General features: G+C 39.9%; 1 protein-coding gene across 1 annotated transcript; it reads left to right on the top strand.

The window, feature by feature from the left end:
- Nucleotides 1-14,878: 14,878 nt before the first annotated feature.
- Nucleotides 14,879-15,808, top strand: LOC113886011 (olfactory receptor 8A1-like). Its single transcript, XM_027531956.1, has one exon. It carries the CDS (start codon nucleotides 14,879-14,881, stop codon nucleotides 15,806-15,808), a length of 930 nt encoding a protein of 309 aa, XP_027387757.1.
- Nucleotides 15,809-18,960: the final 3,152 nt, after the last annotated feature.

Below are 18,960 nucleotides of genomic sequence, written 5' to 3'. Positions count from 1 at the left end.
TTCATAGATTCATTTGTCTCATGCAATCTACAGACTCAGTGTGATCCCTATCAAATTACCATTGGCATTTTTCACAGAACTAGAACAAAAAAATTCACAATTCATATGGAAACACAAAAGGCCCTGAATAGGCAAAGCAGTCTTGAGAAAGAAGAATGGAGCTAGAGGAATCAACCTTCCTGACTTCAGATTATACTACAAAGCTACAATCATCAAGACAGTATGGTACTGGCACAAAAACAGAAATATAGACCAATGGAACAAGATAGAAAGCCCATAAATAAACCCATGCATGCACCTATGGGTATCTTATTTTTGACAAAGGAAATAAGAATATACCATGGGGCAGAGACAGCCTCTTTAGTAAATGGTGCTGGGAAAACTGGACAGCTACATGTAAAAGAATGAAATTAGAACACTTCCTAACACCATACACAAAGATAAACTCAAAATGGATTAAAGACCTAAGTATAAGACCAGAAAGTAAAAACTCTTAGAGGAAAACATAGGCAGAACACTCGATGACATAAAGAAGGATCCTCTATGACCCAACTCCTAGAGTAACAAAAATAAAACAAAAGTAAACAAGTGGGACCTGAGTAAACTTAAAAGCTTTTGCACAGCAAAGGAAACTATAAGCAAGCTGAAAAGACAACCCTCAGAATGACAGAGAGTAATAGCAAATGAAACAACTGACAAAGGATTAATTTCCAAAATATACAAGTAGTTCATACAACTCAATAAGAGAAAGCAAATAACCCAATCAAAATGTGGGGGAAAACCTAAACAGACATTTTTCCAAAGAAGACGTACAGATAGCAAACAAACACATGATTGCCCATTATTCAGTTCAGTTCAGTTCAGTCGCTCAGTAATGTCCGACTCTTTGCAACCCCATGAATCACAGCACACCAGGCCTCCCTGTCCATCACCAATTCCCAGAGTTTACCCAAACTCGTGTCCATTGAGTCGGTGATGCCATCCAACCATTTCATCCTCTGTCATCCCCTTCTCCTGCCCCCAATCCCTCCCAGCATCAGGGTCTTTTCCAATGAGTCAACTCTTCGCATGAGGTGGCCAAAGTACTGGAGTTTCAGCTTCAACATCAGGCCTTCCAATGAACACCCAGGACTGACCTCTTTTAGGATTGACTGGTTGGATCTCCTTTCAGTCCAAGGGACTCACAAGAGTCTTCTCCAACACCACAGTTCAAAAGCATCAATTCTTCAGCACTTAGCTTTCTTCACAGTCCAACTCTCACACCCATACATGACCACTGGAAAAACCACAGACTTGACTAGATGGACCTTTGTTGGCAAAGTAATGTCTCTGCTTTTTTTTTTTTTCCTGGACCCCTGGCCCGGGCCTTACCCGGGGTCCGCCGCCCGACTCAACAGCTCAGCTCAACGCCTGTGGAGTAACACCTCCCGCTCCGGCTCCGAGGCCGGGCCTGTCTCTGCTTTTTAATATGCTGTCTAGGTTGGTCATAACTTTCCTTCCAAGGAGTAAGCATCTTTTAGTTTCATGGCTGCAGTCACCATCTGCAGTGGTGTTGGAGCCCAAAAAAATAAAGTCTGACACTGTTTCCACTGTTTCCCCATCTATTTCCCATGAAGTGCTGGGACCAGATGCCATGATCTTCGTTTTCTGAATGTTGAGCTTTAAGCCAACTTTTCACTCTCCTCTTTCACTTTCATTAAGAGGCTTTTTAGTTCCTCTTCACTTTCTGCCATAAGAGTGGTGTCATCTGTATATCTGAGGTGATTAATATTTCTCCCAAAAATCTTGATTCCAGCTTGTGCTTCTTCCAGCCCAGCGTTTCTCATGATGTACTCTGCATAGAAGTTAAATAAGCAGGGTGACAATATACAGCCTTGATGTACTCATTTTCCTATCTGGAACCAGTCTGTTGGTCCATGTTCAGTTCTAACTGTTGCTTCCTGACCTGTATATAGGCTTCTCAAGAGGCAGGTCAGGTGATCTGGTATTCCTATCTCTTTCAGAATTTTCCAGTTTATTGTGATCCACACAGTCAAAGGCTTTGGCATAGTCAATAAAGCAGAAATAGATGTTTTTCTGGAACTCTCTTGCTTTTTTGATGATCCAGCAGATGTTGGCAATTTGATCTCTGGTTCCTCTGCCTTTTCTAAAACCAGCTTCAACATCTGGAAGTTCACAGTTCACATACTACTAAAGCCTGGCTTGGAGAATTTTGAGCATTACTGTACTAGTATGTGAGATGAGTGCAATTGTGCAGTCGTCTGAGCATTCTTTGGCATTGCCTTTCTTTGGGATTGGAATGAAAACTGACCTTTTCCAGTCCTGTGACCACTGCTGAGTTTTCCAAATTTGCTGGCATATTGAGTGCAGCACTTTCACAGCATTATCTTTCAGGATTTGAAATAGCTCAACTGAAATTCCATCACCTTGTTCGTAGTGATGCTTTCTTTTTTTTTTTTTTTAATTTTATTTTATTTTTAAACTTTACAATATTGTATTAGTTTTGCCAAATATCGAAATGAATCCACCACAGGTATACCCGCGTTCCCCATCCTGAACCCACCTCCCTCCTCCCTTCCCTTACCCTCCCTCTGGGTCGTCCCAGTGCACCAGCCCCAAGCATCCAGTACCGTGCATCAAACCTGGACTGGCGACTCGTTTCATACATGATATTATACATGTTTCAATGCTATTCTCCCAAATCTCCCCACCCTCTCCCTCTCCCACAGAGTCCATAAGACCGATCTATACATCGGTGTCTCTTTTGCTGTCTCGTACACAGGGTTATTGTTACCATCTTTCTAAATTCCATATATATGTGTTAGTATACTGTATTGGTGTTTTTCTTTCTGACTTACTTCACTCTGTATAATAGGTTCCAGTTTCATCCACCTCATTAGAATTGATTCAAATGTATTCTTTTTAATAGCTGAGTAATACTCCATTGTGTATATGTACCACAGCTTTCTTATCCATTCATCTGCTGATGGACATCTAGGTTGCTTCCATGTCCTGGCTATTATAAACAGTGCTGCGATGAACATTGGGGTACACGTGTCTCTTTCCCTTCTGGTTTCCTCAGTGTGTATGCTCAGCAGTGGGATTGCTGGATCATAAGGCAGTTCTATTTCCAGTTTTTTAAGGAATCTCCACACTGTTCTCCATAGTGGCTGTACTAGTTTGCATTCCCACCAACAGTGTAAGAGAGTTCCCTTTTCTCCACACCCTCTCCAGCATTTATTGCTTGTAGACTTTTGGATCGCAGCCATTCTGACTGGCGTGAAATGGTACCTCATAGTGGTTTTGATTTGCATTTCTCTGATAATGAGTGATGTTGAGCATCTTTTCATGTGTTTGTTAGCCATCTGTATGTCTTCTTTGGAGAAATGTCTATTTAGTTCTTTGGCCCATTTTTTGATTGGGTCATTTATTTTTCTGGAGTTGAGCTGTAGGAGTTGCTTGTATATTTTTGAGATTAGTTGTTTGTCCGTTGCTTCATTTGCTATTATTTTCTCCCATTCTGAAGGCTGTCTTTTCACCTTGCTAATAGTTTCCTTTGTTGTGCAGAAGCTTTTAAGGTTAATTAGGTCCCATTTGTTTATTTTTGCTTTTATTTCCAATATTCTGGGAGGTGGGTCATAGAGGATCCTGCTGTGATGTATGTTGGAGAGTGTTTTGCCTATGTTCTCCTCTAGGAGTTTTATAGTTTCTGGTCTTACGTTGAGATCTTTAATCCATTTTGAGTTTATTTTTGTGTATGGTGTTAGAAAGTGTTCTAGTTTCATTCTTTTACAAGTGATTGACCAGTTTTCCCAGCACCACTTGTTAAAGAGATTATCTTTAATCCATTGTATATTCTTGCCTCCTTTGTCAAAGATAAGGTGTCCATAGGTGCGTGGATTTATCTCTGGGCTTTCTATTTTGTTCCATGGATCTATATTTCTGTCCTTGTGCCAGTACCATACTGTCTTGATAACTGTGGCTTTGTAATAGAGTCTGAAGTCAGGTAGGTTGATTCCTCCAGTTCCATTCTTCTTTCTCAAGATCACTTTGGCTATTCGAGGTTTTTTGTATTTCCATACAAATTGTGAAATTATTTGTTCTAGCTCTGTGAAGAATACCGTTGGTAGCTTGATAGGGATTGCATTGAATCTATAAATTGCTTTGGGTAGTATACTCATTTTCACTATATTGATTCTTCCAATCCATGAACATGGTATATTTCTCCATCTATTAGTGTCCTCTTTGATTTCTTTCACCAGGGTTTTATAGTTTTCTATATATAGGTATTTAGTTTCTTTAGGTAGATATATTCCTAAGTATTTTATTCTTTCCGTTGCAATGGTGAATGGAATTGTTTCCTTAATTTCTCTTTCAGTTTTCTCATTATTGGTGTATAGGAATGCAAGGGATTTCTGTGTGTTGATTTTATATCCTGCAACTTTACTATAATCATTGATTAGTTCTAGTAATTTTCTGGTGGAGTCTTTAGGGTTTTCTATGTAAAGGATCATGTCATCTGCAAACAGTGAGAGTTTTACTTCTTCTTTTCCAATTTGGATTCCTTTTATTTCTTTTTCTGCTCTGATTGCTGTGGCCAAAACTTCCAAAACTATGTTGAATAGTAATGGTGAAAGTGGGCACCTTTGTCTTGTTCCTGACTTTAGAGGAAATGCTTTCAATTTTTCACCATTGAGGATAATGTTTGCTGAGGGTTTGTCATATATAGCTTTTATTATGTTGAGGTATGTTCCTTCTATTCCTGCTTTCTGGAGAGTTCTTATCATAAATGGATGTTGAATTTTGTCAAAGGCTTTCTCTGCATCTATTGAGATAATCATATGGTTTTTGTTTTTCAATTTGTTAATGTGGTGTATAACATTGATTGATTTGCGGATATTGAAGAATCCTTGCATCCCTGGGATAAAGCCCACTTGGTCATGGTTGTATGATCTTTTTAATGTGTTGTTGGATTCTGATTGCTAGAATTTTGTGAAGGATTTTTGCATCTATGTTCATCAGTGATATTGGCCTGTAGTTTTCTTTTTTTGTGGGATCTTTGTCAGGTTTTGGTATTAGGGTGATGGTGGCCTCACAGAATGAGTTTGGAAGTTTACCTTCCTCTGCAATTTTCTGGAAGAGTTTGAGCAGGATAGGTGTTAGCTCTTCTCTAAATTTTTGGTAGAATTCAGCTGTGAAGCTGTCTGGACCTGGGCTTTTGTTTGCTGGAAGATTTTTGATTACAGTTTCAATTTCCATGCTTGTGATGGGTCTGTTAAGATTTTCTATTTCTTCCTGTTTCAGTTTTGGAAAGTTGTACTTTTCTAAGAATTTGTCCATTTCTTCCACGTTGTCCATTTTATTGGCATATAATTGTTGATAGTAGTCTCTTATGATGCTTTGTATTTCTGTGTTATCTGTTGTGATCTCTCCATTTTCATTTCTAATTTTATTGATTTGATTTTTCTCCCTTTGTTTCTTGATGAGTCTGGCTAATGGTTTGCAATTTTATTTATCCTTTCAAAGAACCAGCTTTTGGCTTTGTTGATTTTTGCTATGGTCTCTTTTGTTTCTTTTGCATTTATTTTTGCCCTAATTTTTAAGATTTCTTTCCTTCTACTAACCCTGGGGTTCTTCATTTCTTCCTTTTCTAGTTGCTTTAGGTGTAGGGTTAGGTTATTTATTTGACTTTTTTCTTGTTTCTTTAGGAATGCCTGTATTGCTATGAACTTTCCCCTTAGGACTGCTTGTAAAGTGTCCTACAGGTTTTGAGTTGTTGTGTTTTCATTTTCATTAGTTTCTATGCAAATTTTGATTTCTTTTTTGATTTCTTCTGTGATTTGTTGGTTATTCAGCAGCGTGTTGTTCAGCCTCCACATGTTGGAATTTTTAATAGTTTTTCTCCTGTAATTGAGATCTAATCTTACTGCATTGTGGTCAGAAAAGATGCTTGGAATGATTTCTATTTTTTTGAATTTACCAAGGCTAGATTTATGGCCCAGGATGTGATCTATCCTGGAGAAGGTTCCATGTGCGCTTGAGAAAAAGGTGAAATTCATTGTTTTGGGATGAAATGTCCTATAGATATCAGTTAGGTCTAACTGGTCTATTGTATCGTTTAACGTTTGTGTTTCCTTGTTAATTTTCTGTTTAGTTGATCTATCCATAGGTGTGAGTGGGGTATTAAAGTCTCCCACTATTATTGTGTTATTGTTAATTTCTCCTTTCATACTTGTTAGCATTTGTCTTACATATTGCGGTGCTCCCGTGTTGGGTGCATATATATTTATAATTGTTATATCTTCTTCTTGGATTGATCCTTTGATCATTAGGTAGTGACCATCTTTGTCTCTTTTTACAGCCTTTGTTTTAAGGTCTATTTTATCTGATATAAGTATTGCTATATATAAGTATTACTCCTCTTTTCCACTCCTCCCTACTTATTCTTACCCAAGCACTTCTACCTGATCCTTTTATGTGAATTTCTTAGTCACAGTAACAATAATGCCAGCCACTACCATGTTTTGGGGCACTCACTCTGAGCCACACAACACATAAATTCTTCATATGCCTTCTTTTAATTACTATTCGCAACAGTTAGGCACCATGTCTTATGTTTCCTTCACTGGCAGGCAGGTCCTTTACCGGTAGCGCCACCTGGGAAGGCCTCACTGCTGTATACTTATCTTCAGACTAATAATATTGTACACATTATGTACATCATTTGTATGTTGATTATACTACAATAAAATGGGTCTCTTTAAAAAAAAAAAAAAAAGACTGCATCTTAACACTCAAAATCAATCAATAATCACAGAATGTGAGATCATATATACATTTTGCAAATAAATGTGGCTAAGTCACAAGTCCAAAGTGTGCAATCTCCACTTTATCCCTAAACTCACGCAACCACTGATTCACTTTCTATAGCACTTGATTAGTTTTCCCTGATCACAGTACACAACGGTGTCTGATATGTTTTGCCCAACACAATGCTTTCGAGGTCTTTCATATTGTTGTGTGTATCAATAATATATTTCTTTTTCATTAGTAGTAATCCATTGCTTGTATAGATGCAATAATTTTTTCCCACCTGTTGAAGGACAGTTGGTTGTTTCCAGTTTGAGTTACTGTGAATAAAGGATATATAAGCATTCATGTACAGAACTCTTTGTGAACATATGTTTTCAATCTCAGTTCAGTTCAGTTCAGTTCAGTCGCTCAGTCGTGTCCGAATCTTTGAGACCCCATGAATCACAGCACGCCAGGCCTCCCTGTCCATCACCAACTCCCAGAGTTCACTCAGACTCACGTCCATCGAGTCAGTGATGCCATCCAGCCATCTCATCCTCTGTCGTCCCCTTCTCCTCTTGCCCCCAATCCCTCCCAGCATCAGGGTCTTTTCCAATGAGTCAACTCTTCGTATGAGGTGGCCAAAGTACTGGAGTTTCAGCTTTAGCATCATTCCTTCCAAAGAAATCCCAGGGCTGATCTCCTTCAGAATGGACTGGTTGGATCTCCTTGCAGTCCAAGGGACTCTCAAGAGCCTTCTCCAACACCACAGTTCAAAAGCATCAATTCTTTGGCACTCAGCTTTCTTCACAGTCCAACTCTCACATCCATATATGACCACTGGAAAAACCATAGCCTTGACTAGAACCTTTGTTGGCAAAGTAATGTCTCTGCTTTTGACTATGCTGTCTAGGTTGGTCATAACTTTTCTTCCAAGGAGTAAGCGTCTTTTAATTTCATGGCTGCAGTCACCATCTACAGTGATTTTGAAGTCCAAAAAAATAAAGCCTGACACTGTTTCCACTGTTTCCCAATCTACTTGCCATGAAGTGGTGGGACCAGATGTCATGATCTTCGTTTTCTGAACGTTGAGTTTTAAGCCAACTTTTTCACTCTCCTCTTTCACCTTTGTATCTAAGAATTCTTTGGCCATAGGCAAGTTTAAAAGAAACTACCAAACAATCCTATAAAGAGGTTGTTTAATTTTATTTTCTATTATCACTGTATAAGAAGTTCGCTTGCTCTCCATTCTCAACAAAATGATGTTGTCACATTTTCAAGCGTTAGCACCCCTAGTGGGTACATAGTGAAAGTGTTAGTCACCCAGTTGGGTCTGACTCTTTGTAACCCATGCAGTGTAGCCAGGCTTCTCTACCCATGGGATTCTCCAGGCAAGAAAATGTTAAGCTATATAAGGAAAACAATTGCAATGGACTGAAACACACATAAAACATGGTTAAATTAGGAAGAATATAAAGATACTAAAGAAAACAACTAGCTTTCTTTGTTAGATAATAAGAAACTAAACTATTATTTTGAAAATTAGAAAATGAAGGTGAGGTAAACACTTCTATATGAACTGTGGTGATGGATATACAATCTGTGCATGTGATAAAATTGCTTTGAGGTTAGTTTACATACACACAAATGAGTATAAATAAAAATGGGGAAATCTGAAGAAGATCAATCGACATGTGGGGCTTCCCTGGTGACTCAGGGGGAAAAGAATCTTCCTGCAATGTGGAAGATGAGGGCTCGGTCCCTGGGTCAGGAAGATCCCCGGAGAAGGGAATGGCTACCCGCATCAGTATTCTTGCTTGGCAAATTCCAAGGACATCCTGGGTGTGATATTGTATTATAATTCTGCAGATTGTTCCCATTGGGGAAACTGCTCAAGGGTACACAGGATCTCTCTCTATTATTTCTTGTATCCCTATGTGAATCTACAATTAACTCAAAAGAAAAGGTTTAAAAATCTTCACTAGCAGCATTTTCACAGATAATATATTGCTGAATGTAGTCTTGAAAAGGGCACATTCTTATCAGCATATTTTCCTTGTGAATGAGAATATACAAGCGAAGAATTCTTACAAATCTACCTTCTTATGCCCTCAACCTCCTCCCATTCTACACAGTCAATCTACAGGTCCAACATCAAGGTGACAAGTTTAGCACTGCTTATGAATTAACGTTCCTTTAGTGAAATTACACAGTTTTATTAAAACAGTCAACTCTATTCTTTAAATCCTTTCAAATAAGCCTTTTAATCATAGTTGACTATGCGTGATCGTGAACAACTAGTGATGAGGAACAACCATAATGACAGTGACTGACGTTGTTGATAATAATAACCGCAGGGGTTGTGGGGCTGGTGGCGCTGCTTGTAATGATGATACTGTGGATGGTGATGGACTCATTGATGGTAAATTACTTGAAAGGAGGCATTAGACTGTAGTTTCTCAAACAGCAAGTTGACTTCCCCAATAAAAGGAAAATTAACACACTTGGGACCCAAGAACATAATTCACAGCACAAGTGTAAATCAAAACTCTAATTGTCCTTTGCAAAGGGCCCAGTCTCTGAAGTGACTGCCTCCCAGGAGAAGTTCTGCTCATATACATATAAACACACCCATGCATCTCCCAACCTCATGGACCCTTTTTTCATGATGGGGCTAGCCCCTTTGAGTAACTTTAGGATTAGATGTACATCTATACGTTCCTCTCATCTACCAATATTGATTTCCTAACTGTCAAAATCGAGGCATTTCCAAATACTTCCAGGAGACTGTGTACAGCTGTACATTGGCAGAAGTATTTAATTACAATTTAAACAATTCTATGATGGCAAGAACCGCTACAATATTGTAAAGTAATTAGCTTCCAATTAAAATAAAGGAATTAATTTTATAAAAAACAATTCTATGAGAAAAATACTTCTTTCATCACCTCTTGTGTCTGATGCAAGCTATCTCCAACCCTGTGTTTACCTTCATCTCCAGGTGGTTTTTCTTTGTGTGCTGTGTTCTTGTGGGCAGCAATCCTGAGCCTCTGATGGTCTGGTAGAACTGGAGGTAGGAACTGTAGTGACTGATATCAAATATGGGGTCATGTTTTCCTATTTTATATTGTTAGATGACTGTGGGAATCAATAATTAAGTTAATGCTGTCTAGGATTTTCCCATCTGCACCTCACTAAGCAAATACTGTTCACTCTGTACGGCCCTGTGATTTCTGGCAATGGTGTATTCTAGGTGGATTGTCTATGTTTCTTAAGTTTTAAGAGGTGGAATTTGAGTAGAAGGGAATTTGTAAGATTTTTTTAATCTATTGTTGCTCCCTGCAAGAATTTTTTTCTTTTTTACAATTAACAGAAATAATACTCAAAAAATCTTAGTTACCTCTGATAGTAATTATTATAAAGTTAGCAATTTAACCATCACTAATGTAATATGTAGTGTTTATACTGCAATTCAGATTTTCTCATCTTCATACTATTAATATAATCAAGAATTTTTACACCTAGAAAAAGAAATATAGTGCTAAAGTTACTATTATTATAGGAATGAGACAATGCATTATAAAATTATAAAGTGATACATTAAAAAAGGTTACAAAAATTATTTAAAATACATATATGCTTATACACATATAGATACGTACACGAAAGTGAAATGACATGCTTAGTCATGTTGGACTCTTTGGGACCCTGCGGACTGTAGCCCACCAGGCTCCTCTGTCCATGGGACTCTCCAGGCAAGAATGTTGGAGTCAGTTGCCATGCCCATCTCCAGGGGATCTTCCCAACCCAGGGATGGAACACAGGGTCTCCTGCATTGCAAGCAGATACTTTACCATCTGAGCCACCAGGGAAGCCTAGATACATACTCTTTTGATGTTCAGAAGGCAATGGCACCCCACTCCAGTACTAAGTACGCTAAGAGTTGGACACGACTGGGTGACTTCACTTTCACTTTTCACTTTCATACATTGGAGAAGGCAATGGAAACCCACTCCAGTGTTCTTGCCTGGAGAATCCCAGGGACAGGGGAGCATGGTGGGCTGCCATCTATGGGGTTGCACAGAGTCAGACATGACTGAAGCAACTTAGCAGCAGCAGCAGCTCCAAGTTGTGCTGACTCTTTGTGATCCCATGGACTTCAGCATTCCAGGCCTCACTGTCCCTCATCATCTCCCAAAGTTTGCTCAAGTCCATGTCCATTGAATCGGTGATGTATATATGCACTGAAGCATTGAAAAAAACCTAAAAAATCATGATGACTATTGCTTGTCTCCAAGGAGCCAGAAGGGCATTTTATGTTTGCTTATTTGTATCCCTGATTTTCTGCAACACACATATACTGGTTTGGTAAGTTTTCTTTTTTATTTCTTAAATTAATTAGGTTTTTGGTTTTTTTTTTTCTGCACTGGGTCTTTGGAGTTGCACAAAGGCTTCCTCTAACTGCAGCAAGTGAGGGCTACTCTCTAGTTGCTGTGCACGGGCTTCTCTTGACAGTGGCTGATCTTGTTGCAAAGCACGGGATCTAGGGCACAGGCTTCAGTAGCTGCAGAACTCATGCTTAAGTAGTTGTGGCGCACGGGCTTAGTTGCTCTGTGACATGTGGGATCTTCCCAGACCAGGGATCAAACTCATGTCACCTGCACTGGAAGACACATTCTTAACCACTGGACCACCAGGGAAGTCCTGCTAATTTTTCTTTAATGCATCTGAAATTGGCCATAAAATCTATCATCTTTGTCTAAAAATTCAATAAGTTAACTTCATTAAATAATAACAAAGTGCTACAAAAAAGATAACCTAGAATAAGGTAACATAGTTTAGAGGACAAATAACAAACTGGTAGACAGAAGTCCTAAGGTTTAGTTAGACCAAGTTCCGTGTCTTCCTAGTTTTATGCCTTTTGGTAACTTATTTAAATTTTAGATTCATGTTGATGTATGGCAAAACCAATACAATGTTGTAACGTAATTAACTTCCAATAAAAATAAATAAATAAATTTTAGAACTTCTGTTTCCTAGAGAAGAGGAAAATAATATAGCTTTCCCCTTTTTATATGCTATGTACAATGTAAGACATCAAGGATAAAACACATTCAACCACAACATTGCTTAGACCTCTAGGTGCGTTGATTTGTAAGGCTACACACTTCGGCCAAGGGAAGAGTTCATGATTAGAAGAAAGCAGTTTCAGTTCCAAGTTCTTCATAATTAGAAAGTCTCTGGAAAGTCACTTAGTGTTTGGCACTTCAGTTTTCTCCATATAAACATGTGAATGAAAATTCTACTCTAAACACATTTCTCCTCATATGCGAAACATTTCAGAGGAGTTAATGAGAATGACTTTTGAAGAGCAGTATACAAAAGTTAGTAACTGTGTAAGTAACCAATTAAAATAGTGCAAATTTAAGACTTTAACTTAAAGAATACCTGTCAGAGAAGGGATATCTATAGGTATCATATCCAGCAATGATGATCCGTGCTTCTTAGGACATCTTAGGACTTAAGCACTTTGTCATTAGGGAGATGATGGTTTGATATCATAATCAAAATGAAAATAAGAACAATAATAAAAGTAGCTGGTGAGCATTTACTCTGGAATGTCCTATATGTCAGGGTCCAGGCTTCACCAGAGATGAATTAATTAGAACCTCTCTGGCTGAAACATAGATATCGACACTTTTTAAATGTTGCAGGTGATTATAATGTACAGCCAATGTTGAGAACCATTGCCTTAGGACCTGAGGCCAGTGAAAAACTAAGAAAACATTCCAGACATCTACTGACAGCTCACATTTGTATAGGAAATGACATCTTGAAAAAAAAATTCTAACTGCATAATCCCATATTATTTTTACAACCAGCTTAGAAATTGTTATCACTCATCTCTTCATCTTCCAGACACAGAAATTGACTTGAAACTCAATAATACTATTGTAACTACCATATCCCCCTGACACTTCATCAATCTGAGATAGGTTAGTGGATGTTCACATTCAGTCAATATCTAGGACTTGCATAAATGATAGAAGAATTTCATTTCTGAAACAAAGTATATCTCCAATATTAACTCTACTGCTTATTACCTACAGGATTGAGATTCGCAAACTTGAACCTTCTTCAGCCTCATCTGGAGACAGTGTGATACACAGATCACTGGGCCCCATCCCAGAGTTCCTGACTTGGTAGGTCTGGGGTGAGGCCTGAGAATCTGCATCTCTAATATCTTCAAGTGATGCCAGTGATGTTGGTCCAGGAATGCACTGTTTGATTTGTTTTGAATTCCAGACATGGAATTCAGAGAATGGAGAGAATAGTGTGGTCTGGAGTGCTTAGAAAGAATCCATGGAGGACCTACAGACTTTTGAAAAAGAAATGGATTTGGTTGGTCTTTTAGGAATCATAGAGTAATTTTTCTTAAGCTGGCAGGATTATTAAGATCTGGTTCAATCATTCTGTTTATAGATAGGGAAACCGAGCCCCGAGAGGCAAAGGACATGTCCAAAGGTACACAGCTAGTGTATGCCAAAAACGTCTGGAATTCAGATACTTTTATTGTTAGGTCAATTCTTTTTCCTCTATACAGTGATTTTGGCTTGTATGGAATAGAAATTAGGATAATTAGGCCTAATTGAATCCACAGGTTTGTATGAGAGATCCATGGGAAATATGAACTGAATAAGGTGAAGACCAGATCCTGGCGGATCTTGAGCATTATCTTGAAGACTTTAAATTCAGAACAACAGGGAGTCATACGAAATGCTTCAAGTCTTGTTCCGTCTTTTCTCACCAATGAAGGTGATGTAGGTATGGAGGTATGGAGAATAGATTGGAGTTGAGGAAGGAAGTGGAACTTGAGTCTGGAAGACCTTGTAGCAGTCCAGATGTTAGTGCAGTTAGGGGCCTAGTTGCATTTGAGTTTGCGTTTAGAAATTTGTAGAGGGTTTTGAAGATGACACGCAATTCTTTGGTAAGATGTGTGTACCCAGAATTCTTAGTGAGAGCTTGGGAGTAAAAAGCCTGGAGAACTAGTCTTTTACCTTAACTCTGTATATGGTTGTAAATGACATTTTAGTATCTAAGTGATGATTCCTCTTAAGGAAGCCAAGCCTGGAAAGTAGAATATAACATTATACTAGTGTGAAAATAGTGATGGAGGGAGAGGAAAGGGCAGAAGGAGCAGATGGACAATGAATGGGATCAGCTTCCAAGGGAGGGCCTGGACATCTCTGTCAGAGGAGCTATGTTGAAGCTAGGGAGTCAAGCCACCAGGGACTGCAGCCTCACACTGTCATTTTAGGACTCAAGAGGCCAATGGAAGTAAGATCTGCCTGCTGGACCCACAAATGCTTTGGGTGGATGGATTGTGCTAAAGCCCAGGTCCATACATGTATCCACATAGATTTTCAGCCAGGGCTGATGAGAATAGATTGATACAGTCCTTACCAGGCCAGTGAATTGGCACCGGGTATGATACTTTAAAATTTTTTCCATCCTCGGGAATCTTTTTCCATCTCTAAGGAAAAACTTTAAAAGTCAGCAAGAAAGTGAGAACACAGACCTTCAAATAATATCTCATACTGGATCTGAGAGTTTGGGTTGCAGAAAAAAATCTGGTCCTAGAGTATTCAACAAATACTTACTGAGCAGGACCTGTTAAACACCAGATGCTAGGCTAAGTGTTGGACTTTAATCTTTGCATCATATTGCATCAAATGTTGTTGATACAGAATATTAATATTTGGTTCTATTTTGCATTAAGTTCTTTAAGCTCCATGGGGATTCTCCAGGCAAGAATACTGGAGCGGATTGCCAGACCCACTGTGCTAGGCTATTTGAGAACCATGAAAATGACAGCAGCTCCAGATCTTGCCCCCTTTTGGGCTCATCTTTGAAATACTCAGGGTCTTGTCTTCCTCCCAAAACAAACAACAGGATGAGGGAATATTCATCAGGAAAGATCAGGATCGCACAGCTGGCCCAGAGTCTCAAAACTAGCTTCACCAAGCAGTGCAAGAAGCAGCCTTTCATGCAATTCTTCTCTCATCACACAGGTCCCCCAAGGAGAATGGCTGCAGAAAATCACTCTACAGTGACAGAGTTCATTCTCGGAGGTTTAACAAGTCAACCAGAGCTCCAGCTCCCCCTCTTCTTCCTCTTCCTTGGGATCTATTCCATCACCATGGTAGGGAACCTGGGCATGATAACCCTGATTTGTCTGAACGCTCAGCTTCACACCCCCATGTACTATTTCCTCAGCAACCTGTCCTTTGTGGATCTCTGCTACTCCTCTGTCACTACCCCTAAGATGCTGGTGAACTTTGTCTCAGGGAAGAACACCATCTCCTATGCAGGGTGCATGGCCCAGCTCTACTTCTTCATTGTGTTTGTTGTTGCTGAGTGTTACATGCTGACAGTGATGGCCTATGACCGCTACGTTGCCATCTGCAGACCTTTGCTTTACAACATCATCATGTCTCATCGAGTCTGCTCCCTGCTGGTGGCTGGGGTCTATATCATGGGGCTCATTGGCTCAACCATAGAGACTGGCCTCATGTTGAAACTGCCCTATTGTGAACACCTCATCAGTCATTACTTCTGTGACATCCTCCCCCTCATGAAACTTTCCTGCTTTAGCACCTATGACATTGAGATGACAGTCTTCTTTTTGGCTGGATTCAACATTGTAGTTACTAGCTTAACAGTCTTAATTTCCTATGCCTTCATTCTGTCCAGTATCCTCCGTATCAGCACCACAGAGGGAAGGTCCAAAGCCTTCAATACATGCAGCTCCCACTTTGCAGCCGTGGGGATTTTCTATGGAACGACCGCCTTCATGTACTTGAAACCCTCCACAGCCAGTTCCCTGGCCCAGGAGAACGTGGCCTCCGTGTTCTACACCACAGTGATCCCCATGCTGAACCCCCTGATCTACAGCTTGAGGAATAAGGAGGTAAAGGCTGCCATGCACAAAACTCTGAGGGGAAAATTGCTTTGATGCAAATGTCATAATTCTTGCTCCAATTTAAAAATAAGTTGTTATAGACTTTTGGACTCTGTGGGAGAAGGCGAGCGTGGGATGATTTGAGAGAATAGCATTGAAACATGTATATTACCATATGTGAAATAGATTGCCAGTCCAGGTTCAATGCATGAGACAGGGTGCTCAGGGCTGGTGCACTGGGATAACCCTGAGGGATGGGATGGGGAGGGAGGTGGGAGGGGGCTTCAGGATGGGAAACACATGTACACCCATGGCTGATTCATGTCAATGTATGGCAAAAACCACCACAATATTGTAATTAGCCTCCAATTAAAACAAATAAATTAATTTAAAATTTAAAAAAAGAAAAAAAAAGAAGTTGTTATGAATCCCAGAGGGAACCCTTCTGAATGATCGCCACCTGAGATGGGATACAGTCCGTTCTCTGAATGTCTGGGTGACTTCTCCTGTCTCCTTCCCTCTTCCTTCCTTCCCTCTCTCAACTCTCAGATCTATTTAAAACCAGATGATTTTAATGTCATTTATCTCATTTAGGAAACATTTCCTCTCTCCTGAGTCCTATGGTAGAACTCTACTCTCTTAATTGTAATTTAACATCAATTTTAAACTTTCACAGATTCACAGATAAAGAGACTAAACAGTGGCTACTGGGGGGAGGGACACTAGGGGAATGAGATTACGAAACACTACTATGTATAAAATAAATAAGCATCAAGGATGTATTTTACAGCACAGGGAAATAAAGACATCAGTTTATAGTAACTTTAAATGCCAGTTCATTTGCTAAGTCAGGTATGATTCTTTGTGACCCCGTGGACTCTAGCCTGCCAGGCTCCTCTGTCCATGTGATTTCCCAGGCAAGAATGCTGAAGTGGGTTGCCATTGGAGTCACCTATAAAAATGCCATACATCTGGAAAAAATATAATATTGTAAATCAATAAAAAATACACATCAATAAAAATTAAACTTCCAGCAGTGAGTTTGAGAGTCAGTCACTGTTTAATTTTCTTCTTTATAGAAGGTATTTCTCAACTTAGTTGCTACTTTTTTGCACTTGGGAGAAGACAAGGTAGAGGGAGGTGGATCTGAGAGTGACCAAGAAGTGATGCCCAGAGCTTTCTCACCCAGACTTCCTCCTCTCCTCTCTTTCACTCCTCCCTACTTATTCCTCCCCAAGAACTTCTACCTGATCCCTTTATGCGACTTTCTTAGTCACAAGAATAATAATGCCAGCCACTAACATGTTTTTGGATTCTTATTCTTAGCCACGCAACTCTCCTAAATGCTTTATATGCCATATTTCAATTACACTTCCCAACAGTTCGGTACCATTGTTTCCCCATGTACTGTGGAATTTAGTGTGATAACTAGCCCAAGGTCACACAGCTGGTAAACAAAGACACTGGGATTCAAAGCCAAGTCTAAGTGACTCTGGCGCCCACACTCCTGGCTCTCAGTCATCCCCTTTGCTTTAGGCTAGTGCTCCCTCTGAACAGTGTACTAATCCTGCCCTAATCGTGCTCTTCTAATTTCAAATGCCTCCTGAAACCCATTCCTCAGATCCTTACCTTTCCTCATCTGCCCTAATCTCCACATGTATAGGCAACATATTCAGTATGACTAAAGCAAGGCGACACTAGAGTGACCAGCTCACCAGCTTTGCCTGGCACTTCACCTCTTTTACCACTGGAAACCCCCACCCTGGGGCCTCAGTGTTGGTGGAAAATGTCTTACAATAATTTTGCATTCCCAAAATTATTTCCAAAGCTACATGAAGCTAATGACATCATTATTGTTTAAATATTTAACATGTGACATGGTTAGCATTTATTTTTTTAAACACTCACTGTTATAGCAGAGGCAGGCACAGACACTCACACACACACACACACCCTCTTTGCTGTCTGCTAAGGTGCCATATGTCATCAACACAAGGAACAGCCCATCACCCATTTTATAAAATTTATGATTTTGTTTTCAAATTATTAAATGCTTAAGGTGTATCTTTACTTTCATGACAGATAATTGGCCATACCTTTACTTTAATCTCAGTCTTCACTGAGACATGTCCTGTCTGGTTTATGCTGCTGCTGCTGCTGCCACTAAGTCATTTCAGTCGTGTCCAACTCTGTGCGACCCCATAGACGGCAGCCCACCAGGCTTCCCCGTCCTTGGGATTCTCCAGGCAAGAATACTGGAGTGGGTTTCCATTTCCTCCTCCAATGCATAAAAGCAAAAAGTGAAAGTGAAGTCGCGCAGTCGAGTTCAACTCATAGCGACCCCATGGACTGCAGCCCACTAAGCTCCTCCATCCATGGGATTTTCCAGGCAAGAGTACTGGAGTTGGGTGCCATTGCCTTCTCCAGTCAGGTTTATGAAGTGCTGATAACTCATTGCTCTGAGTCCTGAATAATATGTAGGTGATCGCAGAGGATGGGGGAGGGACTCAAGCAGACAAAACAGCATGAAAAAAGACATGGAGGTGCAGAAAGACCCAAATATATTTAGGGAAAGGTAGGTGAGATTGTAGGGCTTCCTGGTAGCTCAGCAGTAAAGAATCCACCTGCCAATTCAGGAGACCTGGGTTTGATCCCTGGATTGGGAAGATCCCCTGAAGAAGGAAAAGGCATCCCACTCATGTTCTTGCCTGGAAAATCCCATGGACAGAGGAGCCTGGTGGGCTACAGTCCATGGGGTCACAAAGAGTCAGACACCACAGAGTGACTAAACAACACAACAGGTGAGATTATGGCTAAATCACTGAGTCTGCTGAAGAGTGTGATAGGAGAGCTTTGGGGGAGAGTGGTGCGATGGTTCATCTTATGTGTCAACTTGGTCATATCATGTTAGATGGAAGTTGGAGTTGTTATTATCCTTATCTTTATACAGACATCAGTATGACTAAGGGAGATGTGTATGGGTACCTAGTTGACAAAGGGCAGACCATGATGGCTAGTTTTATGTGTCAGCTTGGCTAGGCTAAGGGTCCAGCTGTTTGATCAAACACTAGTCTTGATCCTGCTGTGAAAGTATTTTGTAGGTGTGATTAACATCATGACCAGCTGACTTCAAGTAAAGTAGATTATCCTCCCTAATGTGAGTAGGTGTCGTTCAAACAGTTGAAGGCAAAGAAGTTTCTCGGAGA

This window comes from Bos indicus x Bos taurus, chromosome 29, assembly GCF_003369695.1.
Source record: "Bos indicus x Bos taurus breed Angus x Brahman F1 hybrid chromosome 29, Bos_hybrid_MaternalHap_v2.0, whole genome shotgun sequence".
Taxonomy (NCBI): domain Eukaryota; kingdom Metazoa; phylum Chordata; class Mammalia; order Artiodactyla; family Bovidae; genus Bos; species Bos indicus x Bos taurus.
The sequence above is the reverse complement of the archived record's forward strand: the minus strand, read 5'-3'. Positions and strand labels throughout refer to the sequence as shown.

What these genes read in the sequence shown, in the direction of transcription:
- LOC113886011 (XM_027531956.1), top strand. Translation starts at nt 14,879, where the DNA reads ATGGCTGCAGAAAATCACTCTACAGTGACAGAGTTCATTCTCGGAGGT.